This window comes from Amblyomma mixtum, chromosome 2 (genome assembly GCF_055824585.1).
Source record: "Amblyomma mixtum isolate Tamu chromosome 2, ASM5582458v1, whole genome shotgun sequence".
Classification (NCBI taxonomy): Eukaryota; Metazoa; Arthropoda; class Arachnida; order Ixodida; family Ixodidae; genus Amblyomma; species Amblyomma mixtum.
Genome location: NC_143013.1, coordinates 197,337,356 through 197,364,491, shown reverse-complemented (window position 1 = coordinate 197,364,491; position 27,136 = coordinate 197,337,356). Strand labels below are relative to the sequence as shown.

The 27,136-nt window shown below is 48.8% G+C and overlaps 2 protein-coding genes, 6 non-coding genes and 2 pseudogenes across 8 annotated transcripts; all 10 read left to right on the top strand.

Moving 5' to 3' along the window:
- The first annotated feature begins 1,597 nt into the window (after positions 1-1,597).
- TRNAK-CUU (transfer RNA lysine (anticodon CUU)) lies at positions 1,598-1,670 on the top strand. Its single transcript has one exon. It is a non-coding gene; the product is annotated as a tRNA-Lys (tRNA).
- A 161-nt stretch (positions 1,671-1,831) lies between these two features.
- LOC149362097 (uncharacterized) lies at positions 1,832-3,034 on the top strand. The gene has a single exon (XM_089568222.1). It carries the CDS (start codon positions 1,832-1,834, stop codon positions 3,032-3,034), a length of 1,203 nt encoding a protein of 400 aa, XP_089424348.1.
- Positions 3,035-8,554: 5,520 nt separating this feature from the next.
- On the top strand, positions 8,555-9,589 carry LOC149362096 (uncharacterized). Its single transcript, XM_089569644.1, has one exon. The coding sequence runs from the start codon at positions 8,570-8,572 to the stop codon at positions 9,485-9,487; it is 918 nt and encodes a 305-aa protein (XP_089425770.1). The 5' UTR covers positions 8,555-8,569; the 3' UTR covers positions 9,488-9,589.
- A 3,469-nt stretch (positions 9,590-13,058) lies between these two features.
- Positions 13,059-13,131, top strand: TRNAK-CUU (transfer RNA lysine (anticodon CUU)). The gene has a single exon. It is a non-coding gene; the product is annotated as a tRNA-Lys (tRNA).
- Positions 13,132-13,207: 76 nt separating this feature from the next.
- TRNAK-CUU (transfer RNA lysine (anticodon CUU)) lies at positions 13,208-13,280 on the top strand. Its single transcript has one exon. It is a non-coding gene; the product is annotated as a tRNA-Lys (tRNA).
- Positions 13,281-13,654: 374 nt separating this feature from the next.
- LOC149362091 (uncharacterized) lies at positions 13,655-22,061 on the top strand (annotated as a pseudogene).
- On the top strand, positions 17,949-18,021 carry TRNAK-CUU (transfer RNA lysine (anticodon CUU)). Its single transcript has one exon. It is a non-coding gene; the product is annotated as a tRNA-Lys (tRNA).
- On the top strand, positions 21,859-21,931 carry TRNAK-CUU (transfer RNA lysine (anticodon CUU)). Its single transcript has one exon. It is a non-coding gene; the product is annotated as a tRNA-Lys (tRNA).
- LOC149362090 (uncharacterized) lies at positions 22,058-23,361 on the top strand (annotated as a pseudogene).
- A 3,576-nt stretch (positions 23,362-26,937) lies between these two features.
- TRNAK-CUU (transfer RNA lysine (anticodon CUU)) lies at positions 26,938-27,010 on the top strand. Its single transcript has one exon. It is a non-coding gene; the product is annotated as a tRNA-Lys (tRNA).
- The last annotated feature ends 126 nt before the right edge of the window (positions 27,011-27,136 follow it).

Below are 27,136 nucleotides of genomic sequence, written 5' to 3'. Positions count from 1 at the left end.
AGCCTGCAGCGTTCGGTGCGCCAGGGTTGTCCCCTCAGCCCTCTTCTATTCTGCATTTACATTGAAGCGTTGTGTTTGAATATCATAGAAAGTGAAAAAATTCGAGGATTCCAGCTACAGGCAGCAGAAGTTAAGCTGCTGGCTTATGCGGATGATGTCGCGGTGTTCACAGTGAACCGGGAAGGTATAACCGAGGCCGTGGCATGCGTAAAAGAATTCACCACGATCACCGGTAGTAAAGTGAATTGGTCAAAGTCCCTGGGGCTTTGGCGCGGTGAATGGCCAACGAAGCCCGGTAATTTTGCAAACGTGTCCTGGGTGACGACCCCAGTAAAGTACTTAGGCGTCCCACTGGACGGTTATCGCGATAGCGATTCGTACTGGAAAGCACAGACGCAAGCCACGCGTGAAAAGGTGGAAAGGTGGAAAGGGCGACACCTTTCAATTTTCGCAAGGGCCACAGTGTGCAATCTGTTTTTTATGTCTAGGCTGTGGTACGTGATGCAAGTGTTGCATTGTGCAAGGATGAACGTACAGAGACTGCACCGGATCTTTGCCGTTTTTGTGTGGGCTGCGGACTGGGAACGCTGCAGCCGGACCAATTTGTTTAGGCGGGTGAAGGATGGCGGCCTGAGTCTGGGACACTTATTTCTGCGGCAGATTGTAAGCAGATTTTGTTTTGTGCGCGATGTAAGCGATCCGTTTTTGCGCACTGTGTGCCAATTAAGGCTCGGAAATGCACTGCCGGACATTGTTGTCACAACCGAAAGTTTCTCGGGACGTATTTTTGGTTACTTTAGAGAGGTTGTCGCGAGTGTTCGATTCCTGTCGGTTCGATTTTCGTATGAATATTTATCTTCTGTTAACAGGAAAAAGTTGTATAAAGATTTGTGCGATGTAGTTCTTCCACAACCTATGTACAGGGCCCTATACAATGGAGGCCAGGGACGCGACGTACTTAAGTGTGTGAAGGCGATGCAGGTGCCGCCAAGTGCAAAAACTTTTTTCTTTAAATTACATACCGGAACACTACCAGTAAAGGAATTCTTGGAAAGGAAGCAGTTATTTCTACCTTGGGGATCACATTGTTTAATTTGTAAACAACCAGACACAATAGACCACGTTTTTTTGCACTGTTGGGAGGGGGTATACTTTTGGGACATCTTGCAACGGACTTTAAAAAAGGAATTTCCGCTCGACGCTCATGGTATCCGGTACTTGCCTGTAGAGAGTGAGGATGGGACACCATTCGACCTCATTATGCTAATGGGCCTCCATTGTATTTGGCGCTCCAGAATGGCAGGATATCATTGCGATCCTGATGCACGGCCAGCACGGATCTATTTTCGGGAGTGCATGCATAAGTATATTGAAGTTCAGAAACTTGCTCCTGAAGCTCCCGAGTGGCTCGAAAGAGTCGAGCCTTTGGTGACGCTTAAGGAGTTTTAATATGACGAAGCCACGCACCCCCGGGCGGATAGTGTTGTTAATTATTGCTCATTGCGCTCTGTAAGTGTATTTGTGTACTGTATTTGTATTTGTGTATTTGTATGTGTGTATTTGTGTGTGTGAAGTCAGGCAATAAATAAAAAAAAAAGCCCGGCTAGCTGAGTCGGTAGAGCATGAGACTCTTAATCTCAGGGTCGTGGGTTCGAGCCCCACGTTGGGCGTGCAGGTCTTTTTTTTTTTGCTTCGGAGCAAGGAGCTGGGCGTATAAATGGGATTCTTATGGCGGCCGTCTTCGTCGCCCGGCTAGCTCAGTCGGTAGAGCATTCTACTTCCGGCTACCGTTCGGTGCGGACGCAGGATCGTGAGCTCCGGCGGAGCGGCGATGGCGGCCCTGGCTGGCCGCGGAAACAGGATCACCGATAGCGAGGACGGCGATTATCAGCTTATACTGCCCCAACTGCCAACAGGAAACATCGTTCTGAACACCGTGTTTTTGCATGGTGACGTGCGAGCGCGGCCCTACAGGGTTGAAGTTTTAAGAGACGCCCTCCTGCTGACTGGTTTGCTGCCGGACGTGGTGGCTCTGGGAGCCTACCAGGTCAATCACGTGTGGGCAGTCACCCTTAATGGCGCGGAGGCTACAAAGCGGCTGCTGGCCTTTAAGGAACTAAACGTGAAGAAGCGTCGCTGCGTCATCATCGACCCACAGGATCAGCAGGTGAGGCTTAGGCTTCACTGGCTGTTGCACGGTGTGGCTGACGACGACGTGCGGACCGCGTTAGCGGCGTTTGGGACCGCCATGGACGTTAGTAGGGAGCGGTGGCGTGTGCAAGGTGTGAGCGACAAGGGTTCCACGACGAGGACCGTCGTTCTGAAGCTAAAGAGGGGCATGACAGTTGAAGACTTGCCGCATCAAATACGGGTTGGAGGAGAGTTGGCCTTAGTCGTCGCACCCGGTCGTCCGATGCAGTGCTTGCCCTGTCACGGCACCGGCCACGTCAGGAGAGAGTGCAAGGTGCCGCGCTGCTCGAGCTGCAGGCGTTTTGGACACGAGGACTCCCAGTTCATCCGTACGTATGCCTCGGCAATGGGACCGAGTGCAAGGGAAGAAGCCGAGCACTTAATGGACGCGACCGAAGCAGAGGACGCGGCGAAGGGAACGGGTGAGCCGGTGCCTAGTGCAGCGGCAGAACTATCAGCCCTCGCTGGGGCACCGCAAGACCCAAGTGCAGACCGTCCCAGTCAGCCGGTGGCTGGTCCACCACCGGTGCAGCAGGACCTTGATAAAAGCGGAGCGAGTCGTCAAGCGCAACTGCCTCTATCGACCAAGGGACAGGATGCACCAGTCAATGGCGCTTCCGTTACAACGGGTACCGGTACGGCAACGAAACGCCCCCACGAAGTCTCCGGGGACCACAACAAGGTGCTCGCAGGCAGCGTTGACGAGCCGCCAGTGAAAGCGGCGCAAGGACGGCGGGCTACCATCAAGCCGCGACCAAACGTCAACGTGGACAGGAAGCCTGCCGACAAGCCTCCCCCGTCGAAAAGCGACAGCAGCCAACCGGACGGCCCCGGAGGCGTCTAGCGTTTTGCTAGATGCTAAAGGTAAGCACCATGCTCCGGGCCTCCCTCCTACGGCAAACCTAAATGGCTCCTGAACCGTCTCTATGTGTAGCTACTTTAAATGTCAGAGGGTTGGCACAAAAACGAAAACAAAGTCAATTGTATCGGCTGGTAACAGAAAATGACATTGACATTCTAGCTGTTCAGGAGACAAAAGTCGAGGGAGAGGGGGAGACTGCGAGCATGGTGCTGCGTTTCACAGCGAGGTACTACGCCGTCGTTAGTCACGCTGTTGGGTTGTCAGCAGGATGTGTACTCTTTGTGAAAAAGTTACCCGGTCTTACTGTTCAAAGCATCATGTCATGCCCGTCTGGGAGATTAATAGTGTGTGACTTCCTTCTGTGTGAAGTGTAATATCGGGTGATTTGTGTGTATGTGCCTAATACAGTGGAGGAAAGATATAATTCCTTTGCCTATGTCCGACAGTACGTGATGCCTGAAAAACGCCTCATTATTTTCGGTGACTTTAACTGCGTGCTTAGGTCTGCAGACAAAACCAGTTGCACAACTTTTCGAGACAAGAGTACAGATTTATTAGCAGAGGTCATTGCCGAAGCGGAATTAACAGATGTAGCTGAATGCCTGCAGAGCGCACGCGCTGTAAAGTACACTCATTTCCAAGGTGCTAGCCACGCACGCCTGGATCGCATCTACGTCTCTCTGGATGTGATCCCGAGGTGCCGTAGTTACGACGTTGTACCGATGTGTTTTACTGATCACTGCCTGGTTAAATGCGCAATAGGAACAAAGAAACAATTTAAACACTTTTTATGGGACATGTGCAAAATGAACTCTAAGCCACTTGGCGACGAACAATTCGTAGCAAAAGCATTAGAAGAAATTAACAGACTAAAACCGAACAGTAGCCTGAATCTCGGTCAGCAGTGGGAACTATGCAAGCAGCAGATTAAAGTCACAGCAATTGACAGGGCCAGTGCGATTCGCTTCCACGAAAAAATGAAGGAAACAGAGCTGCGAACAACATTGCAGAAACTGATAGCAGAGGAGTGCAAAACGCCCGGTATTTTCAAAGATGACGTCAGGAATCTAAAGCAGAAACTGCAGTTGATCGAGGAAGAACGTTATCGGGGTGCGCTGGTGCGCGCGGGAACAAATTCACTGAAAGCAGGCGAGGTGCCTACGAAGCGGGCTTTAGAATTTGAAAAGACAAACGCCCGACGAAACCACATAGCAGAGATAGAGCGGAATGGCGTCGTTGTGAATGATAATGAGGGCATTGGGCGAGAGTTTTCTGAGCACTATCAGGCGCTATTTGCGGTCCATCCTGCCGACTTGAACGGGTTTAAAAAGACGTTTCTTGCCCACATGCCGAGATTGGACGATCAGATAAGGGAATTTTTGGAGCGACCAATAACTGAAGGTGAAGTGTGCGTTGCCATTGAAAACTTAAACAACGGAAAGCCGCCTGGGCCCGATGGCTTGTCCGCCTCCTTTTATAAGTTTTTCAAAGAAAAGCTGTCTGCAGTGCTCACGGAAGTGTTCAATGAGGCGTACCGAATGAAAGCTCTACCACAGTCCTATAGTACATCACACACTGTTCTTATTCCTAAGACCGATGATGAGGAAAGACTTAGACTTGTGACTTATTACAGGCCAATCTCTTTAACCAACGTAGACTACAAAATTTTAATGAAGGTTTTAGCGAGCAGACTCCAAACAGTGATTAAAGACCTAGTAGGCTGCCACCAGACCTGTGGAATCAGGGGCAGGTCTATAGTCAGTAACATACATAAGATACGGTGCGTGCTTGAGTGCTGTGACATCATGAAAGCTTCTGTCGCTGTGCTGCAGCTCGACCTAGAGAAGGCCTTTGACTGCGTCCCACATGTTATTTTGTTCGCTATTCTTGATCATATTAATGTCGGCTCGATTATCAAAGAGGGAGTGGTCATGGCGTACAGAAATTGCACCACGCAGCTAATCATAAACAAGTCATTGGGGGCCCCTATTGCGGTGCAGCGTTCGGAGCGCCAGGGCTGCCCCCTCAGCCCACTTTTATTTTGTCTGTACATTGAAACGCTATGCTTGGGTATCATTCAGAATGATTCAATTCGTGGGTTTCAACTGCAACCGTCTGAAGTAAAGCTCTTAGCATATGCCGACGATGTCAACGTATGCTGCATCGACCAAGGAAGTATTACAGCAACGGTTGAAGTAGTGAAGTGTTTCCGGGATCTCACGGGCAGTTTAATTAACTGGGGTAAATGCCTGGGATTCTGGCATGGAGAATGGCCTACAACCCCAGACACATTCGCTGGCGTGACGTGGGTGAACACCCCAGCGAAGTACCTGGGTGTCCAATTGGAATTCTGCAAAAACAATGACGACCTCTGGCTAAGCCAGATGCAGGAAACGCGAGAAAAAGCAGACAGGTGGAAGGGGGTTCCTCTATCGTTCTTTGCCAGGGCCACGGTGTGCAACCTTTTTTTGTAAGTAAGCTATGGTATCTGATGCAGGTACTGCACTGCTCACGGCTGAATGTGCAAAGGCTGCACAGAGTGTTCGCCACCTTTATATGGGCATCGCAATGGGAAAGGTGTAGCCGAACGAATTTGTTCAGAAGGGTGAAGGATGGTGGTCTCAGTCTGTCGCATCTCTTTGTACGACAACTTGTAAATAGGTTTATGTTTTTTCGTGACACAAGCTATCCTTTTTTGCGCACAGTGTGCCAAGTTAGATTAAGAAGTGCGCTGCCTAGTTTTGTTGTTGGCACAAATGGGATGTCCGGACCCATTTCAGGATTTTTCAAAGAGGTGGAGACTAGTATACGGTTTTTGTCGACGCGTTTTTCAAATGGTTATCTTTTTTCAGTGAAAAGAACAACACTGTACAAATATGTATGTGACAACATTTTTCCAGAACCATTGTACAGAGCCTTGCATAGTGGACAGCCCGGTCAGAATGTTTTAAAAAGGGTAAAGAGAATGCAGGTGACACCTGGCATGAAATCCTTTTTCTTCAAGCTACATACGGAAACACTGCCAGTAAAGAAATTTCTAGAGCAACGGGGTTTTTTCTTACCGTGGGGAGCTGACTGTCTGATATGCAAACAGCCCGAAACTATAGACCATGTTTTTCTGCATTGCTGGGAAGGTGTGTACTTTTGGGATGTTCTACAGAGAACGGTCAAAAAAGATTTCCCACTGCACCCTCACGGCATTAGATACCTAGCAGTAAATAATGAAGACGGGATTCCATTTGACCTCATAATGCTGGCTGGCCTCCACTCTGTATGGCGTTCTCGCATGGCCGGTTTCCATTGTGATCCGGACGCGAGGCCCGCACGGATGTATTTTCGCGAGAGTATATCCAGATTTGTTGAAGTTCAGACATCTCTTGAGTGTGTACCACAGTGGTTGCCGAGAGTAGAAGCCTTGACAGCGCTGAAGGTATTTTAATGCGACAATGTCAGTGCAAAGCTGACTGCTACTGCATTTTTTGTTTTTTTCTGTTTTTTGTTTTAGTGTATCGTCCTGTATTACTGCTCACTGTCGGAGACCGGCAATAAAGAAAAAAAAACTCAGTCGGTAGAGCATGAGGCTCTTAATCTCAGGGTCGTGGGTTCGAGCCCCACGTTAGACGTGCTGGTCTTTTTTTTTTTGCTTCGGAGCAAGGAGCTGGGCGTATAAATGGGACTCTTATTGCGGCCGTCTTCGTCGCCCGGCTAGCTCAGTCATTCTACTTCCGGCCACCGAGCGTGAGGGACGCTTGTAGAATGGGCACCACTGGAGCAGCGATTGCGGCCCGTGCCGGCCGCGGAAACAGGATTGCTGAAACTGCTGATAACGAGTATAAGGTTCTTTCATAGAGTAACATAAAAGTAAAGAGCGGACACTCGGGCCCTTTCGCGGCCGAGTTCGGCGCTTCCCCGTTTCCGCCAGACGGCACTGAACGTGCAAATAAAAAAAAAAGAAAAAGAGTATGGTCCTGGCATGTCTTGGCTTCCTTCTGCGGAGTGACTGATGCGCTCATTGTCACCCTGACAGAATGCACGTAGTAGGTTCACTGCCGCTTGCCAAGCGCACGCGATGCGTGGCATAACGCCTTTGCGGCTTGTGGGTGACGTGTTCGCCGCGGCGTCCAGGCAAGCGATCAAAGCCAAACGCTTTTGACGAGCGTTGCACGTCGAAACCTGGATAATCGTTGCGTGCTCCGTAATCGTCACGCTGGTGGCCGGCTGTTCAGCTGGGCAATGTGACACCGCCTCCTCCGCGAGAGTGGGGAACGCACAAGACGCAATGAAAGTAGAGCCTCCAAGATTCCTGTTTTAATCTATCATCTCTGAGGCCAGTGCGTTTCCCCGGGTCCGCTAGGTGCGCTGTGCACAAAAGTCGGCCGCTGGGGCCTACGGGAGTGTCCGCTCTTTACTTCTATATTACTCTATGGTTCTTTTGCCAACTTTGCCTACCGGACGGCTGGTGTTAAACACTGTTTTTCTTCATGGCGATGTGCGACGGCGGCCTTTCAAAGTCGAAGACTTCCGTGATGCCCTGGTCAAGAACGGAACTCTCCCTGACGTGATAGCGGTGGGGGCGTACCAGGTTAACCACGTATGGGCGGTGACCCTCAGCCATGGAGGAAGGAAAGAAGGAGAGGCCCTGACGTCACTTTTTGTGAAGCCGCCCCGCAACCGGAAGTTGGCTCGGCTCTCCTCACTATCTTCTTTCTCCACCGAGCTACGGGGCGGGATTCGTGCGCGGCTCGCAAGCGCTTCGTAAAAGAAAGGTATAAAAAAAAACGCGCCGCTCGCCGCTACACTCCTACACCTCCCTCCTCGTAAACACGCACCTAAACACAAACCGGCGCACAGGTGCGGTGAACCTTTTCCGACGCCAGGCGAAGAAAGACAGCTCACCATCCTCCTCGGGCTACCGTACACCCGCCGTGGCCTTCGAAACGCAGCTCAGCATCGCCGAGAGCGGCTTCATGTTTCTGTACTGTTTGGTGAGGTGCGAAAGTTCGCTGATCAAAACAATCAACGCTTCTTCGCGTGTCGAAGCGCGGTTCCGGAGTGCCACCTTTTCGCGAGATTCATTTCAATGCATCGATCGCTCCGCGTAACGACACCAAGTTTGACGAACAAAATATCAAATGAGCGGTTATTTGCTGCATTTAAAAGCAATCTTAGATGCGTGCGTAACGTCGCGACGCCAGGCATGTAGACTTTAACACGCAAGGCCGAACACACCGTGCCGAAAGCCCGTCCACCGCCACCGAGAAACACTCGGGCCCCTAGCAACAACGACGCCGTACGCCGTTGCTAGTGGCCCGAGTTTTCTTAGCAACAACGACAACGTTGCTAGTGGCCCGACTTTTTAAGCCTAAATTTTGACGTCACTTCCGCCACATTCTCGCCAATGCATTGGGAATACGAAGGGCCTCTCCTTAGTTTTCCTTCCTCCATGCCCTCAGCACTCCCGAGGCAACCAAGCGGCTGCTCGCCGTGAAGGAAATGCAAGTGAAAGGGGGCCGGTGCATGATCATCGACCCTGAGGACCAGCACGTCAAACTACGGCTGCATTGGATGCTGCCCGGCGTCGATGACGAGGACATCAGAACGGCATTTACAGCGTTCGGAAAGATCACCGCAGTGACCCGCGAAAGGTGGCGAGTTCAAGGAATGACTGAAAAGGCCTCTACTACAAGGACTGTTTTATTGAAGATGAAGCCTGGCGTAACAGTCGAAGACATTCCTCATCAGCTGAGGGTGGCGGGAGAGCTTGCGCTTGTGGTTGTGCCTGGTAGGCCAATGCAATGTCTGCGCTGTCGCGGCACTGGACACGTACGGCGGGAATGCAAAATTCCTCGCTGTCAGAAATGTAAGCGATTCGGTCATGGTGAGGCTGATTGCATTCGCACCTACGCATCGGCCACGGGAGCTGCGTTGGAGGACGAAAAGGCGGAGATGCAAATGGATGCCGCTGAAGCTGAGGAGGCGGCTAAGGGGGCAGGGGGAGCGGGGAAGGTAGCAGCAGCCACCATCTCCTCACCTGCTTCCGCGGAGGACACCGAGACGCCCAGCGACCAAGGGAAGGAGCCTGAACTTCCAGGCGCCGCGGCGACCGAAACGGCAGGGGACGGCGGATCTGCAGGTGCTTCAAAAACCGAGGTGCCCGAACCTATGTGCAGCGACGAGGGCAGGGATGACGGCGACAGCCGCATGGCGACCGTTAGTGCTCCCGTCAAGCGCCCTCACAATCTGACTCTCAACCAAGGGACCAACGATACTACCACCACTGCAGAGGAGCCTCCAACGAAAGCCGCGCAGGCCCGGAGGCCTGCATTCAAGCCGCGCCCCAACGTTTCATCTGAAAGACGAGTCGCCGCAAGTTCACCTTTGCGGCAAGGCCACGGCGACCGACCTGAGGACCCTGGCGTCACACAAAGCGTCTAGCGATACGCTGGACGTGAGAGGTAAGCGCCATGCTCTCGGTCTCTACACCTTTTTGTCGAAATGGCTCCGCTATGTTGTCTGAAAATAGCCACACTTAATGCAAGGGGGTTGGCGGGGAAAAGAAAACAGAGTCAAGTATATCGACTTATAACAGACTGTGACATTGACCTGTTGGCGGTACAAGAAACTAAAGTAGACGGGGAGGAAGAGACCGGGAGCATGGTGCAGCGTTTCAAGTGTAGGTATTACGCAGTAGTGGCTCATGCAGTTGGAACGCCGGCTGGGTGTGTGCTCTTCGTCAAAAAGCTGACGGGCCTGGTTGTTCAGGCTTATGCAACATGTTCTCATGGACGATTTACTGTGCTTGATTATGCTTACATGAATGTGGAGTGAAGAATGATCTACCTTTACGCACCTAGCAAAGTTGACGAGAGGGCAGCGTTTTTTGGAAAAGTTGAGGAGTACTTCACTGTCGAAAGGCAAATGATCGTCATGGGTGATTTCAACTGTGTCTTGGCTGCGCGTGACAAAACAAGTGATAGAATATTCAGAGACATAAGCACCGAAAGACTGTCCGAGTTAGTGGAAAAATGGAATATTGAAGATGTGGCTGACTGTTTAGAGGGTGAGCGGGATGTGCAATTCACGCACTTTCAGCGTACGAGTCACGCACGTCTAGACCGTATTTATATGGCGGTAGACTTGCTGCCAAAATGCAACAATTACAAGGTTGAACCTGTGTCCTTCTCGGACCACTGTTTGGTACAGTGCAGGATAGGAACAGCAAAACGGGACAATGCTTTTAATTGGGACTTGTGGAAATTTAGTGATAAGCTGTTAAAGTGTGAACGTTTTTGTGACAATATAAAAGAAGAAATTGGCAAAGTAGACCCAAATTCAAGATAAAAGTTATGGGAGCAGTGGGAACTATGTAAGCAGCAAATTAAAATATACGCAATTGAAAAGGCTAGCTGCTTGAAAAAAGAGGAAAAAATAAAGGAAAAGGATTTAAGAGAACTGCTGCGGAAACTAATTGAGCAGGAGAGTAAAGCTCCTGGTAAGTGGATTGAGGACGTAAAGAAAATTAAACAAAAGCTTGAAGTTATGGAACAAGAGCGTTATCGCGGTGCGCTGGTGCGTGCGAGAGCCGAAGAGGCGGTTTTCGGTGAAACACCAACAAAACGAGCATTGGGCATGGAAAAAGCACGGGCTGAGCGCAATAGGATTGATAAAATTGAATGGGGAGGTGTCGTAGCAGATGACGAAACGCATATAAAGCAAGCTTTTGCTGAATTCTATCAGGCGCTTTTCGCAAAACACGACGTAGACATCGACACATTCAAGGGAAGGTTTCTAGGAGCGATGCCAAGATTAGATGACGAACAGAAACAGAGATTAGAGGCACCAATTACTGAATCCGAAGTGCAAACAGCAATAGGAAATTTAAACTCGGGTAAGTCGCCTGGACCAGACGGTTTAAGTGCGGCTTTCTATAAAGCCTTTAAGCAAGACATTTCCCCTTTGTTAACGGTACTCTTTAATGACGCATATGAATTAAAAGCACTACCTCCTTCCTTTGGCGTATCTTACACTGTCCTAATTCCGAAAACGGAAGATAGTGAAAAGTTAAAGCATGTTACAGCCTACAGGCCGATTCCACTTACGAACGTGGACTACAAGATATTCATGAAGGTGCTAGCAAGGCGGTTACAAAGCGTAATGAATGTGATAGTTGGTTCTCATCAGACGTGCGGCATCAAAGGTCGTTCTATTGTGTCTAATATTCATAAAGCAAGATGTGTTCTTGAGTGTTGTCATATTACGAACAGTCCTGTTGCTATCCTTCAGTTAGACCTGGAAAAAGCGTTTGACTGCGTGGCACATGAACTTTTGTTTTTAATTTTGGATCACGTGAATGTCGGGTCAGTCATCAGGAAGGGAGTGGCCATGGCGTACCGAAACTGCACAACGAGACTAATAGTAAATAAGAGTTTGGGGGCCCCCATAAGCGTGAAGCGTTCGGTGCGCCAAGGCTGCCACCTAAGCCCTCTTTTGTTTGGGGTATACATAGAATCCCTGTGTTTGAGCATAATACAGAATGACGGTATTCAAGGTTTTAAGTTACAAGCGACAGAAATTATGTTGCTGGCTTATGCGGATGACGTAGCTGTTTTCGCTACTGATTATGAGAGCATAAGGAAGGCCATTGATTGTGTTCGGCAATTTAGTCAATCGACAGGAAGTCGAGTCAACTGGGCCACATGTATTGGCTTCTGGCATGGTGAGTGGCCAACCACTCCTGTTAACTTTGCGAATGTGTCCTGGGTGACGATCTCAGTGAAGTATTTAGGTGTCCCACTGGAATGTTATCGAGATAGCGAACCGCATTGGAAAAGGCAGCTGGAAGACACCCGTGCAAAAACTGACAAGTGGAAAGGGGCTAGGTTATCTACATTTGCCAGAGCTACAGTGTGCAACTTATTCTTCATCAGCAAGTTGTGGTACGTGATGCAGGTACTGCACTGTTCGCGAGTTAACGTGCAAAAACTGCACCGCATCTTTGCAGTGTTTGTCTGGGCCTCGAGCTGGGAACGATGCAGCCGGACAAATTTGTTCAGAAGTGTAAAAGACGGAGGACTAGGGCTCGGCCATCTGTTTTTGCGCCAAATTGTCAGCAGATTTTTATTCTTTCGAGACGCGAGTGACCCGTTCTTGCGCACAATCTGTCAAGTAAGGCTGGGCCATGCATTACCGGAATGGATTGTTGGAACAGATAACATTCAAGGTCGTATTTTTGGATACACCAGAGAAGTGGTTATGAGTGTTAGATTTCTAGCTGCTCGTTTTTCGCAGCAGTACCTCTCGACTGTAAAAAAGAAAACACTCTATCGGGATTTACGAGATGTTGTTCTGCCTGAACCATTGTACAGGGCCACATACCGTGGAGGCCAGGGCGGTAATGTGTTGAAGAGGTTGAAGAAAATGCAGGTACCAGCAGCAGCCAAAAGCTTCTTTTTCAGATTACACACAGAAACACTGGACGTCAAAGCATTTATGGAGAAAAAGGGAATGTTTCTTCCTTGGGGTTCAGATTGTCTGATATGTAAGAAGCCAGAGACAATCGATCATGTATTCTTGCACTGCTGGGAAGGCGTCTACTTCTGGGACGTCTTGCAAAGAACGCTGAAGAAAGACTTGCCTCTAGACACGTATGGAATACGGTATCTCCCTCTACAGAACGAAGAGGGAGTGCCTTATGATGCAATACTGCTGCTGGGCCTCCACGCTATTTGGCGCTCACGAATGGCTGGATACCACTGTGAACCGGATGCGAGGCCTGCACGAATTTACTTCCGCGAGAGTGTGCACTGGTTTGTTGAAATACAGAAAACGGGTGCTCACGTTCCTGAGTGGCTCTCGAGGGTAGAGCCCTTGGTGTCCTTAAAGGACTTTTAGCATGACGATGCCTGCAGCAGACGGTTGAGTGTGAGTACCACCTGAAAGGGGTACAATGTAAATTTCCTTTTGTGTTTGTGTACCGTGTCGGAGCCCGGCAATAAAGAAAAAAAAAGCCCGGCTAGCTCAGTCGGTAGAGCATGAGACTCTTAATCTCAGGGTCGTGGGTTCGAGCCCCACGTTGGGCGTGCAGGTCTTTTTTTTTTTGCTTCGGAGCAAGGAGCTGGGCGTATAAATGGGATTCTTATGGCGGCCGTCTTCGTCGCCCGGCTAGCTCAGTCGGTAGAGCATGAGACTCTTAATCTCAGGGTCGTGGGTTCGAGCCCCACGTTGGGCGTGCTGGTCTTTTTTTTTTTGCTTCGGAGCAAGGAGCTGGGCGTATAAATGGGACTCTTATTGCGGCCGTCTTCGTCGCCCGGCTAGCTCAGGAAATTCCATTTCCGGCTTTCGAGCAGGACGTCCGGTCACGGAATGTCTGGCTCGTCAGGAGCGGTTTCAGCGGCCCAGCCGGGCCGCGGTACTAGGGGTGTTGCCAACGACGACAAGGAATATCAAGTGCTTCTTCCTCAGCTACCAGCAGGTCGTGTTGTTTTAAATACCATTTTTTTGCATGCAGATGTGCGGTATCGACCATATCGTGTGGAACATTTCCGAGATGCGCTGGCTGGCTGATCGCTGCTGTCCGAGGTAGTCGCCCTGGGGGCGTATCAAATGAGCCATGTGTGGGCAGTGACATTCAAAAGCGGCGAAGGTGTGAAGAAGATACTCAGCGAGGGCGACATAAAAGTGAAAGAGCGGCGCTGTGGGGTCATCGACCCCACCAATCAAGACATTCATCTGAAGCTACACTGGATGCTGCATAACGTGCCTGATGAAGACATACGCCATGCCTTTTCATCATATGGAAAGGTCACTGAAGTTGCAAGGGAACGGTGGCGAGTTCAAGGCGTACAGGACAAATGGTCGTCGACGCGACTGGTGACTCTTAGGCTCAAAACGGGCCTGTCGGTCGACGATTTGCCCCATCAGGTGCGCATTGGTGGGGAGCAGGCACTAGTTGTTGTCCCGGGGAGGGCTCCGCTTTGCCTTCGGTGCCGCAACAAAGGCCACGTACGGCGAGAATGTCGTGTACCGCGTTGTGCGCTTTGCCGGCGCTACGGGCATGACGAGTCCGAGTGTGTCAGGGCGTACGCCAGTGTCACTGGACTGAGAGGGAAAGCGGATGTTTCCGAACTGCTCATGGACGAGGCTGACGCCGAAGAAGCTTCAGGTGGTAACGACAGCGTGCCGAAGGCTGCACCTGAACTGCCTCCTGAGAGCGCCAATACGGAGAAAAAGCAGGAGGAGGTCGAGCACTACAAAGAAGGTTCCAGCAACCAGGAAGCCAAGGTACGAGAGAGGAGACAGTGTTGGATATGTATTACTGTATGCTGCACGCAAAGAGCATTTCTGACTGCTGTTACGCGCCATACGTCTTTCTCCACTGCACGATCTGTCTGTTCCTGCTCTTAAACGATAGCTAAAATGCAGAAAACACTAAGGATTGCCACCATTAATGTTCGAGGTCTTTCAGCAAGGCGGCGGCAATACCAGCTCAGCCGCATCTGCCTAGACAATGAGCTTGACATCGTGGCTGTGCAAGAAACGAAAGTTGAGAGCCAGGAGCAGACGGATCGTATGGTTGCAGCGTTTACGGCGCATTATAATGTTTCTATTTGCCATGCTGTAGGTACATCTGGTGGTTGTGCCGTCTTAACACGTAAATGCGCTGGCATTTTCGAGGAGTCTCTAACTGTCAGTGAAAACGGGCGACTGATTGTTTTGAATTTTCTCTTTGCCGGTTCGCAATGGCGTCTGATATGTGTGTATGCACCAAATGATATGCAAGAACGAATTATTTTTTTCGATAACCTTGAACCCTACATAAAATGCAACAGTGCTGTTATTCTTTGGGGTGATTTTAACTGTATTTGTTGTGTGGAAGATCGTGCAAACAACCCCCACGTTAGAGATAAAAGCGCTGAACTTTTGAACACGCTAATCAATGAACATAACCTCGAAGATGTTGGCATGCTTTTATCGAACGCGGGAAAACGAGAATACACACATTTTCAGGGGAAAAGTCATGCCAGACTAGACCGAGCGTATCTGTCACTGGATCTGATACCTCTTTGTAACTGCTATTCCGTTACACCTGTATCCTTTAGTGACCACTCTATAGTGTCCTTTACGCTAGGGACGAAAAGAAAGCAGTCGAAATTTAATTGGCAACTGTGGAAGCTTAATGCTAAACTGCTCGAAGATGACACTTTCGTTAATAGTGTAAAAGAAAACATCGACGATGTGTTGACAAGGGAGCCTGCGCAGTACGCGGTCGCATGGGAGGAACTAAAAATCCAAGTAAAAATGATGGCGATTGAAAGGGGCACTATCCGACGCTACAACAAAACGTTAAAAGAAAAAGAGCTCAAACGGCAGCTTGAATGGCTAGTAAGGATGGGAGGAGAGCAACCCGGCGCGTACACTGCTGAAGTAAGCAAAGTTAAAAGCGAATTGGAAGTGCTTGATGTGGAAAAATACAAAGCAGCAGTGATTCGCGCACGCGCAGAAAGGTTATGGCTGCGGGAAAGCCCAAATAGACGGGCGCTGGGCGATGAAAAGCGATACGCTACGAAGAAGGAAATCAAACAGATATCTTATCAAAATGAAATCAGTTCTGATAGCGCGGTAATTGCTAGGGCATTCGTCGAGCACTATAGGTATCTTTTTGGCGGCGCAAAACAAGTGCAAAGTGGATTTGAAGAACAGTTTCTTGCTTACATGCCGAAGTTAGACGATGAAACTAAAGAGAGCCTAGAAGGTGCTGTAAGCACGGACGAAATTGTGACGGCGATAAAGGAATTACCTGTAGGCAAGTCACCCGGGCCCGATGGCTTAAGTGCAGCCTTTTACAAGGCTTTTACGCCCGAACTGTCAGTGATTTTACAGCGTGTGTACGCAAAGCGTACGAGGAAAATAGACTGTCCCCGTCTTTTAGGACAAGTCACATGGTACTAATACCAAAAACAGAAGACCCAGAGAAGCTGTTGTCGGTTGAGTCATACAGGCCAATTACATTAACAAACACCGATTATAAAATTTTAATGAAAGTTTTGGCGAAGAGAACACAAACAGTAATTAAAAGTCTTGTGGAGCCTCACCAAACATGCGGAATCAAGGGCCGCACGATCACAACTAATACTCATATTGCGAGAAGTGTTTTAGAGTGCTGCGACGCGTTCACAGGCCGAGTCGCTATGCTGCAGCTTGACCTGGCGAAGGCTTTTGATCAGGTCTCGCATGAAATAATGTTTGAGGTACGAAAACATACCAATATCGGCAGCGTGATTATTGAAGGTGTCAGGATGGCTTACAGCGACTGTACAACGCGTATTGTAATAAACAGAACGCTCAGCGAACTTGTTCCTGTTCAATCATCAGTGAGGCAAGGCTGCCCACTCTCCCCACTGTTGTTCACCTTGTACCTTGAACCCTTTTGTGTTGCTCTGTTGCGCCATGCAAGCATTCATGGCTTCAAACTGCAGTCATAAGAAGTTAAAGTGTTAGCTTACGCGGATGACATCGCTGTATTTTGCGAGGACAGAAGTAGTGTCCTTGAGGTGGTTCAATAGCCGACAAATTTTGCAAACAGACGGGCTCCCAGATTAATTGGGAAAAGAGCGTTGGCTTCTGGCATGGCAACTGGGACATGACTCCGGGCTATTTTGCAAATATGACTTGGACGGCGACACCAGCAAAATACCTGGGAGTCCCACTACAGTATTACAAAGGAAATAACGAATATTGGAAGGGAGAAATGGAGACTTAGAAAGAAAAGACTGCATCATGGCAAGGTCGCGGTTTCTCGATGTTTGCGCGGGCTACAGTGTGCAATGTATTTCTTGTCGCAAAGATTTGGTATGTATTGCAAGTTCTCTTCATGTCACGGGCGAATGTGCAAAAAATGCACAGGGCTTTTGCAGTATTCATTTGGGGCTCGAGTTGGGAGAGGGTTAGTCGTTCAAATCTTTTTCGATCTGTTCGCAGTGGCGGACTTGGCTTATCCAACTTGTTTGTTAGACAAATTGTGTCGCGGTTCTTTTTCTTACGAGACCAAAGTGATGGTTTTTTGCGCACAATGTTACATGTTCGACTGGCTAAAACTTTACCTGATTTCATTGTTACCACTGGTGATGCTGTGAATCGTGGTGTAACTGGTTATCTGCACGAAATTATTGTGTCATATCGCGTACTAACAGCTCGGTTTTTTTTTGCAGTACTTGTCTTTGGTTAACAAAAAGAAATTGTACAAAGATTTAATTGACGTCATGATGCCAGTCCCACTGTACAGAACGGTGTACTGCGGAGGCCCAGGAGATGATGTCTTGAAAAGAGTGAAAAAGATGTCAATAAGAGGTTCTATTAAAACTTTTTTTTTTCAAGCTGCACACTAATACTCTTCCAGTAAAGACATGGCTCGAGGACAAAGGAATTTTTGTGCCCTGGACAGTAAGCTGTCTTTTGTGCAAAAAAACCAGAAACCATTGAACACGTTTTCATTGAATGCTGGGATCCGATCTTTCTCTGGGACATTCTACAACGCACACTTAAAAAAGAACTACCAATTACCCCTTCAGGAATCAGGTTTTTAACTGCAGAGACTGATGATGACACACCGTATGACATGTTCATGCTCCTGGGCCTCCACAGTTTGTGGAAGACAAGGATGGCGGTTCGACATGCGGACATCGTTGTTCGTTCTCCCCGTGAAAATTTTATTGAGAGTGTGACATACGTTGCGGAGGTGTATCGCGCACTAGCGGAGCCGCCGCAATGGATGGCTGTTCTTGAGGATTTGGTGAACCTAAAAAATTTTAACCACGCCAGGTCTGCCTGTACTGGCGTGTTTTATTCGTGTCTGTATTGTTTGAACTGTTGTCTAAGGAGGCAATAAAGAAAAAAAAAAGACCGGCTAGCTCAGTCGGTAGAGCATGAGACTCTTAATCTCAGGGTCGTGGGTTCGAGCCCCACGTTGGGCGTGCTGGTCTTTTTTTTGCTTCGGAGCAAGGAGCTGGGCGTATAAATGGGACTCTTATTGCGGCCGTCTTCGTCGCCCGGCTAGCTCAGTCGGTAGAGCATGAGACTCTTAATCTAAGGGTCGTGGGTTCGGGCCCCACGTTGGGCGTACAGGTCTTTTTTTGCTTCGGAGCAAGGAGCTGGGCGTATAAATGGGACTCTTATTGCGGCCGTCTTCGTCGCCCGGCTAGCTCAGATCCTCGGCGCTCCAGATCAAGGAGAAAGGGCGTCAACTCTAGAGAGGTCTCACCTTCCGGAGTGATGCCCCCAGACACCGTGGGTGCCTGATTGAAGCTCCAGTTAGCCACCATGGCGTCTAACCAGCAGTTGACTGTCGCAACACTCAACATATGTGGACTCCGTTCAAGGCAGAAACAGGTACAGTTACGCCGATTGCTTTGGGGCAATCGGCTAGACATTGTCGCTATTCAAGAAACTAAGATAGAAAGTGAAGTGGATACAGAGATAGCTGCGACCTTTCCTAACAGATTACAACGTCTGTGTGGCACTCAGTGGGTCTTTCGTCAGGTTGATTTCTTTTCTTAAAGAAGAGTCTACCTATTTCTGACTTTAAGTACCAGGTTGACATAGAAGGGCGTCTGATATGTTGTGACTTTCGACTGCATAGCGAGTCGTGGAGGGTTATCAATGTGTATGCTTCAAATAATCCGGTGCAACGAGCAGTTTTTTTTCATGCCATTGCAACTCTCCTAGGATGTGATCGTTATGTCGTTTTCATGGGTGACTTCAACTGTGCGTGCGACCCACGCGATCGCACAGGTCCTAACCAAAACGCCGATAAGAGCTCTGGTATATTATTGTCTAATACCGAAAACGCAGGTTTAATTGATGCCGGATTGCCATCCGCCTTCACATACATCAGAGGAGCCTCACATTCACGCCTTGATCGCATTTACGTTTCCGTAGATCTCCTTAAACGGCACATTTCATGTGATGTCAAGCCCGTTTCTTTCTCAGATCATGCTATGGTCATTGCGCGGATTGGAGAATGCGCCCGTCCCAAATTTCAGCCGCAGTGGGAACTGTGGAAGCTTAATTCCGAGCTTCTAAATGATGAGCATTTTCAGCAGCGAGTGATGACAGCTTTGGAATCTTCCTTGGTCATGGATGTCCCATTATTTGCAGCTTGGGAGATGTTTAAGCTAGAAGTTCGTAGCATAGCTATTGAGATCGGCTCCGTGAAGTCTTATCCCAAGCATGGTGAGGAGAAACGGTTACTTCAGAGTCTTTATAATCTGCATGCGCTTGAATGTGAGGCTCCTGGCTTATACACAGAGGAAATTGGTGCTGTTAAGTGCAACCTTCAGAAGTTTGATGCAGAACGCTATCGTGCGGCCCGTGTACGATCCCGCAGCAACCGTGCTCTGCACTCTGAGGAGCCTACTAGACAGGCCTTGCTAGATGAGCGTCGTCAAGTGGCTGCCAAGCGAATTTCTGAGCTCTACTGTGGTGGTGCCCTCGTCACAAGTACAGATGTCATAGTTACCGAGTTTGAAAACCACTATAGCTCTCTGTTTGCTGCCACGTCTAGCACTGCTGATGATGATCATATAGCGCGATTAGTGTCCATGATTAACCCACTCAATGAGGATGAGTGCAAGGCAATAAGTGGCTCTTTAAGCTTGGGTGAATTGCAAGATGCAATTGATCAATTGCCGCTCTCGAAAACTCCGGGGCCTGACGGCCTCTCAGGAGAATTTTACAAGGCATTTAAATCCGTTCTAGCCCCTGTCCTGCTCCAAATTTTTGAGACAAGTATTGATGTTGAATTTCTGCCTCAGTCATTTACGAAAAGTCATATTGTCTTTATACCAAAAACCGATGATAAGGAAAAACTTCGATTTGTAGATGGCTACAGACCAATCACGCTTTCTAATGTAGATTATAAGATTTTTGCTAAAGTACTGTCAAATCGGCTGCAGCTTGCAATGTCTACTTTGATTGGGCCTCATCAAACATGTGGCTTGCGGGGACGATCAATACAATCTAACCTACATGTAGCGCGTACGGTGTTGCAGTATTGCAGTGACGCTCAAGAACAAGTAGCAATGCTGCAAATTGACCTGGCAAAGGCATTTGATCGAGTGTGCCATTCATTTCTTTTTGCACTTTTAAATCACGTCAATCTCGGTTCAATACTTTCTACTGGCATACGCCTTTGTTACAAATCCTGTACCACGCGCTTGATTGTTAATGGCTGTCTCTCGCAACCAGTCCCAATTCAGTCTTCGGTGAAACAAGGGTGCCCACTGTCTCCGCTCCTGTTCGCATTATACTTGGAGCCACTTTGCATAAGTGTTATAAACAGTAGAGCTGTCAATGGTTTCCGAATAATGGGCCACGAACTGAAGGTATTGGCTTATGCAGATGACCTTGCGTTTTTTTGTACTGATAAGCCAAGCATCGATGAGGTTATTCGTTTAACGGAGGACTTTGGTTCGGTGTCAGGAAGTCGGATTAATCGCTCTAAGAGTTGCGGTCTTTGGTTTGGTATCTGGGGTTCGACACCTGCTGAATATGCTGGTATAACATGGACATGCAGGCCACCAAAGTACCTTGGCGTCCCTCTGAGTGCCTATAAGCATAGCGCACATTACTGGAAAGACCGCGTGTCAACTCTTCAGCGCTATGCTCTAACGTTTGTCCCCCATGGACTCTCAATTTTTGGCAGGGCGACCGCCTGTAATCTGTTTCTCGCCACTAAAATATATTATGTACTGCAAATTATTCGTTGCGCAAGACTTCCTATCCAGCGTTTTCACAGGGTTTTCGCTACTTTTGTGTGGGATTCGTCTTTTGAATCCATGAGGCGTGATAACCTTTTTCGGCCTGTAAGCGCTGGCGGCCTTGGTCTAGTTCACCTGTATGTCCGACAGATAGTGTCACGTTTCATGTTTTTCCGTGACACTACACACCCAATAGTACGTTCATTCCTGCTGCAAACAAATTTAGTTCATGTTTTACCCAACCTCATTGTGTCTTCCAATATTTGTGACCGTCCGTGTTTGTGGGGCATAATGCAAGAGGTGTATTTGGCTGTCCGTTTCCTACTTGTTCGTTTTTCTGCTGAGTTCCTTTTTTTAGTGTCGAGGAAAAAGTTGTATAAGGATTTGATTAGTATGCTCTTCCCTCCGCCCATGTACCGCTCTCTGTATGTTGGTTTACCGGGGCATGACGTACTCAAAAGAGTACGTAAGATGCCAGTCTCGCCGTGTACAAAGACATTTTTCTTTAAGTTACACACCGGTACGTTGCCCGTTAGAACATGGTTAGATAAAAAGGGCATTTTTGTGTCTACCGTTAATTGCCGCCTTTGTGATGAACCAGAAACAATTGAGCATTGTTTCATCAGTTGCAAAGATGCAGTACTCTTCTGGGATATCCTGCAACGCACATTTAAAAAAAGAATTCATCTGACTCCACATTCTGTTCGCTATCTCACTGCGCTGCCATTTGTTGATGAACCCCTGGACATGTTCTTTCTGATTGGACTGCACGGCCTCTGGAAAACCCGCATGATGGACAGACACTGTGAACCTGTTGTGTCTACAAAGGATCACTTCAGTCGAATGGTTGTTAATTTAAGAGGCGTGTATGCCCAGACTGAGTACGGACCGGAGTGGCACTCACTATTAGTGATGTGCTCTGCATTGCCCCTTTTCTAGTGTATGTCTTTTGAATATGTATTGATTACCACTGTTTTCATAATGGTTTGTATATAGTTCATGTACATAGAACATAACATCACTGTAATAAATACCATGTTGAAGAAAAAAAAAGCCCGGCTAGCTCAGTCGGTAGAGCATGAGACTCTTAATCTCAGGGTCGTGGGTTCGAGCCCCACGTTGGGCGTGCAGATCTTTTTTTTGCTTCGGAGCAAGGAGCTGGGCGTATAAATGGGACTCTTATTGCGGCCGTCTTCGTCGCCCGGCTAGCTCAGGGATTCGGCTTCCGGCCACCGAGCGTGACAGACGTGCGATGACGGGCTCCGTTGGAGCGGCTACAGCGGCCATGTCTGGCCGCGGAAACAGGATTCTTGCCTCGGAAGATGACTATCAGGTGATTCTGCCTACCCTTCCTACAGGAAATGTTGTGTTAAACACAGTCTTTTTGCACGCTGACGTGCGGGCCCGCCCCTATCGGGTCGAAGATTTCAGGGATGCGCTGGCTCAGCTGATGCTGCTCCCCGAGGTTATCGCCTTGGGGGCGTATCGCATGAGCCATGTGTGGGCTATTACTTTCACCAGTGCTGATGCGGTGAAGAAAATTCTTGCTGCCCGGGAAGTAAAAGTGAAGGACCGCCGTTGTTTAGTTATTGACCCGGCAAACCAAGACGTCCGCGTCAAGCTACACTGGCTGCTGCACAACGTGCCCGACGAAGACGTGAGGGTAGCCTTCGCCCCGTACGGCAAGGTGAGCGAAGTCACCAAGGAACGGTGGCGCGTCCAGGGTGTCGCCAGCAAGGGGTCGACGACGCGCTTGGTTTCATTGAAAATGAATCCTGGCGTGAAACTGGCCTCCCTCACGAAGTCAGGGTTGGCGGTGAGCTGGCTCTCGTGGTTGTACCGTGCAGAGCTCCGCTCTGTCTGCGCTGCCACGGTACTGGGCACATTCGTCGTGAGTGCAAAGTTCCAAGGTGCGGCGCCTGTCGCCGTTACGGACATGAGGATAGCAGCTGTGTACGCACGTACGCGAGCGCTGCCGTCCCAGTCAACAATGACATCTCGTCCGAGCTTGTCATGGACGAGGCTGACGCGGAAGACGCTGCAGCAGAGGCAGGCGACGGAGCGGAGAAGGAAAAATCCCCGGCTGTGTCGACTCCTGGAACATCCGCAACCGCGGAGACGCTCAGCAGTAAGCTGCAGCAACAGGAAGCGCCGCCTGCAGATGTTAAGACGTCAAAGAGCGAAGTCCTCTCGGGGAGTGGGACGTCAGTTCCCGTCGTTCCCCAACATGCTGAAAGCATGGAAGTGACGGATGCGTCAACCAGCAACCAGGGAGGAAAGCGACCGCACGAGCACAGTGCGAACGGAGAGCCTAAGGCGAGCGAGGGCGACGAGCCACCGCCGAAGACTGTTGGTGTGAGGCGAGCGACGCTGAAACCGCGGCCGAATATACCGGCCGATCAACGAGCGGCGGCTAAGCCGCCGCCTTAGTTGAGTGAGTGCGTTGTGTGTGGCTTCTGTGGACGCGAGATGGCCTTTTTTGGTGACGGACTGCATGGGCTGGGTCTCCAGTCCGTACGCATGAGGCAGAGGTGCAAGAGACGTTGGAATACCGGCACTGTACCCATCGAGCACCATGGACTAGGCAAATCGCCCTCCGCCGTCGCTTTGTGTCCTCAGGTACGCACCATACGGCTCCTGTACTTAAACTAGATGGCTTCGACACCTGTTGGAGCGTTGCGCATTGCAACAATTAATGTCAGGGGACTGGCTTCTAAAAAACGTCAGTATCAACTAAGCCGGTTGTTCCTCGATAATGACCTCGACATAATAGCCGTCCAGGAGACCAAAGTCGAAGGACAGGAACAGACGGACCGTATGGTGCAGCCTTTTACGACACGTTACAATATTTGTGTGTGCCATTCGTCTGGCACATCGGGGGGTTGTGCTGTCTTTATTAGGAATTCCATGGGGATTGTCGAACAGAATTTAACTGTGTGTCAAACTGGCCGTTTGCTTGTAGTTGATTTTCTTCATTGCAATTTACTGTGGAGGATCATATGTGTGTATGCCCCTAACAAAGAGAACGAGCGCGGGGAATTTTTTGAGCGTCTTGAACAATACGTATGCTGTGAGCGGTTAATTGTGCTGTTGGGTGACTTTAACTGCGTATGTAAAGCACAGGACAGAACTACAAAAAGACTTGTCCGCGACAAAAGTGCGGAATTGTTGAATTCGCTTGTACACGAAAATGGTTTAGATGATGTTGCTGAAGTTCTTTCGGTAGCATCGCATTTTACTCACTTTCAGGGTGAAAGTCACGCGAGATTGGACAGAGCGTATGTGTCCCTTGATCTTGTTCCTTTGTGCAACAGCTACGACGTGAAAAACATGTCTTTTACCGACCACAGCTTAGTTGCGTTTACCCTGGGGAAAAAAGAAAAGAAATCTCGTTTCTCGTGGGATCTTTGGAAGTTTAACGCACAGTTACTCGAGGATGAACTTTTTGGTAGTAAAGTTAATGAATGTATTAAAGCATTGCTATCAGCAGAGCCTGGGAACTGGGTAATTAGATGGGAAGATTTCAAACAGCAAGTGAAAATGAACGCGATTGAAAGAGCAAGCGTTATTTGCCATGATAAACGTGTTAAAGAAAAAGAACTACATTGCCAACTTGACTTGCTCGTAAGCCTGGAAAGTTCCCAGCCGGGAAGATATAAGAAAGAGATAAGAGAAACAAAAAGTAAACTTGAGATTATCGAAAAAAAAACAAGTATGCAGCTGCCGTGATAAGGGCGCGTGCTGAACGTCTCTGGCTTGACCAAGTGCCTACTAAACGCTCGCTTAGTGACGAAAAGAAGTATGCGACTCAAAATGAAATAAAACAAATTAGGTACAGAAACGAGGTAACGAATGATAGCAAGATGATTCAGTTAGCTTTTGTTGAACAGTATAGGGAATTGTTTGGGCGCCGTCAGCTTGAAGAAGAGGGCTTTACAGAAACGTTCTTGTCTCGTATGCCAAAGCTTGGAGATGAAATAAAACAAGGGCTGGAGGTACCATTCAGCGTAAGCGAAGTGGGAAGAGCGATCGAAGAACTGAGTACCGGAAAATCTCCTGGTCCTGACGGCCTAGGCAGTGATTTTTATAAGAGTTTCAAAGCCGAACTCACTTATGCTCTGCACTGCGTCTTCACTGAAATGTATGAAATAAAGAACATGCCGCCGTCATTTAAAACAGCACACGTGGTTTTAGTGCCCAAGAGTGAAGACCAGGCTAAACTGCTGTCCGTTGGGGCTTATCGGCCGATAAGCCTGACCAACGTCGACTATAAAGTGTTTATGAAGATTCTTGCCAATAGACTGCAAAAGGTTATAAAGGACCTTGTAGGGCCGCACCAAACGTGCGGTATTAAAGGTCGCACCATTGGAACGAATGTGCACATTGCTAGAACTGTACTTGAATGTTGCGATGCGTTCGTGGGACGAGTTGCCATGATGCAGCTTGACTTGGCGAAGGCCTTCGATCGCGTGTCACACGAAATTCTTTTCGCCGTTCTAGAATATGCCAACGTCGGCTCTGTAATATTACAAGGTGTACAGATGGCGTACGAAAACTGTGTTACGCGTATTATAGTGAACAAACAGCTTACTGAACCTGTGCCTGTCTGTTCCTCGGTCAGGCAGGGCTGCCCGCTCTCGCCTCTGCTCTTTGCGATCTATCTTGAGCCTTTTCTGTTATCGCTGTTACACAATGATGGGATCTGTGGTTTCACTCTTCAGTCGGTGCAAGTAAAAGTGCTTGCTTACGCTGATGATATTGCTGTTTTTTGCGCGGACCAAGAAAGCGTTAAAGAAGTTGTCAAAGTTGCGCGGGCCTATTGCAAAAAGACCGGGTGCGAAGTTAACTGGGATAAGTGCATTGGATTTTGGCACGGTGATTGGGAGAGCACACCCGCAGTGTTTGCTAACATGCAATGGACGACCTCCCCTGCGAAGTATTTGGGGGTACCCTTAGAGCACTATAAGAACAGTACAGAGTTGTGGGGTGAGGTAACGCAGAGTGCAAGGAAAAAAGCGGATGGATGGAAAGGACGTGACCTTTCTGTTTTCGCGCGTGCAAGTGTGTGCAATGTATTTTTGATAGCCAGAATTTGGTATTTTTTGCAGTTTTTGCTCATCACCAGAGCAAACGTGCAGAAGCTGCATAGAGTGTTTGCTGTTTTTATTTGGAGCTCGAATTGGGAGCGAACTAGTCGAGCTAATTTGTTCCTACCGGTCAAAAGAGGTGGCCTTGGACTTTCCAACTTGTTTCTGAAACAAGTTGTCTCAAGATTTTTGTTTCTACGTGATCAAACCGATCCTTTGTTGCGCACAATGTTGCAGGTGCGCTTAGGAAATGTGTTACCGGAATTTGTTGTGTCTAGTTTCCCAGCCACGAATCGTGCTGTAACTGGGTTTTTACGTGAAGTTGTGGCTGCCTTTCACATTTTGAGCTCTCATTTTTCGACTGAATATCTGGCTGCTGTACCCAGGAAAAAATTGTACAAGGATTTGTTAGATATCTTTATACCTGTACCCTTATACCGATCCTTTTACTGCGGAGGCCCAGGCAAAGATGTGCTAAATCGAGTTAAGAAGATGCCGGTAAGACCGAACGTCAAATCCTTTTTCTTTAAATTACACTCGGGTACCCTTCCGGTGAAAACATGGCTAAACGATAAAGGCATTTTCGTACCATGGAACGTCGACTGCACACTGTGCAAAAAACCCGAGACCATCGAACATGTCTTTATCGACTGCTGGGACCCGGTTTTCCACTGGGATATCTTGCAAAGAACTTTAAAAAAAGAGCTACCTGTTACTCCATATGGCATCCGGTTCCTGCCTATAGAAAGTGGCGAAGTGCCATACGATATGTTTATGCTACTGGGCCTCCACAGCATCTGGAAAACTAGGATGGCGGCTAGGCACGCAGACGCAAATGTGAAACCAGTCAGGGAAAACTTTATAGAAAGTGTAGTTTCTCTGAGAGATGTTCTCCGCAGTCAACCTCAGCCACCGGACTGGGTGGCAGTTATGGACAAATTGATCGAAATGAAAATGTTTTAATCCGTCGCCTTAGCCAAAGTCTGGCTAGCGACTTTTTATGCCTGCGCATGTATTGTTTTCCGGCAATAAAGAAAAAAAAAAAGCCCAGCTAGCTCAGTCGGTAGAGCATGAGACTCTTAATCTCAGGGTCGTGGGTTCGAGCCCCACGTTGGGCGTGCTGGTCTTTTTTTTTTTGCTTCGGAGCGAGGAGCTGGGCGTATAAATGGGACTCTTATGGCGGCTGTCTTCGTCGCCCGGCTAGCTCACATTCCACTTCCGGCTTCCGTGGGAGACGGTCGTGT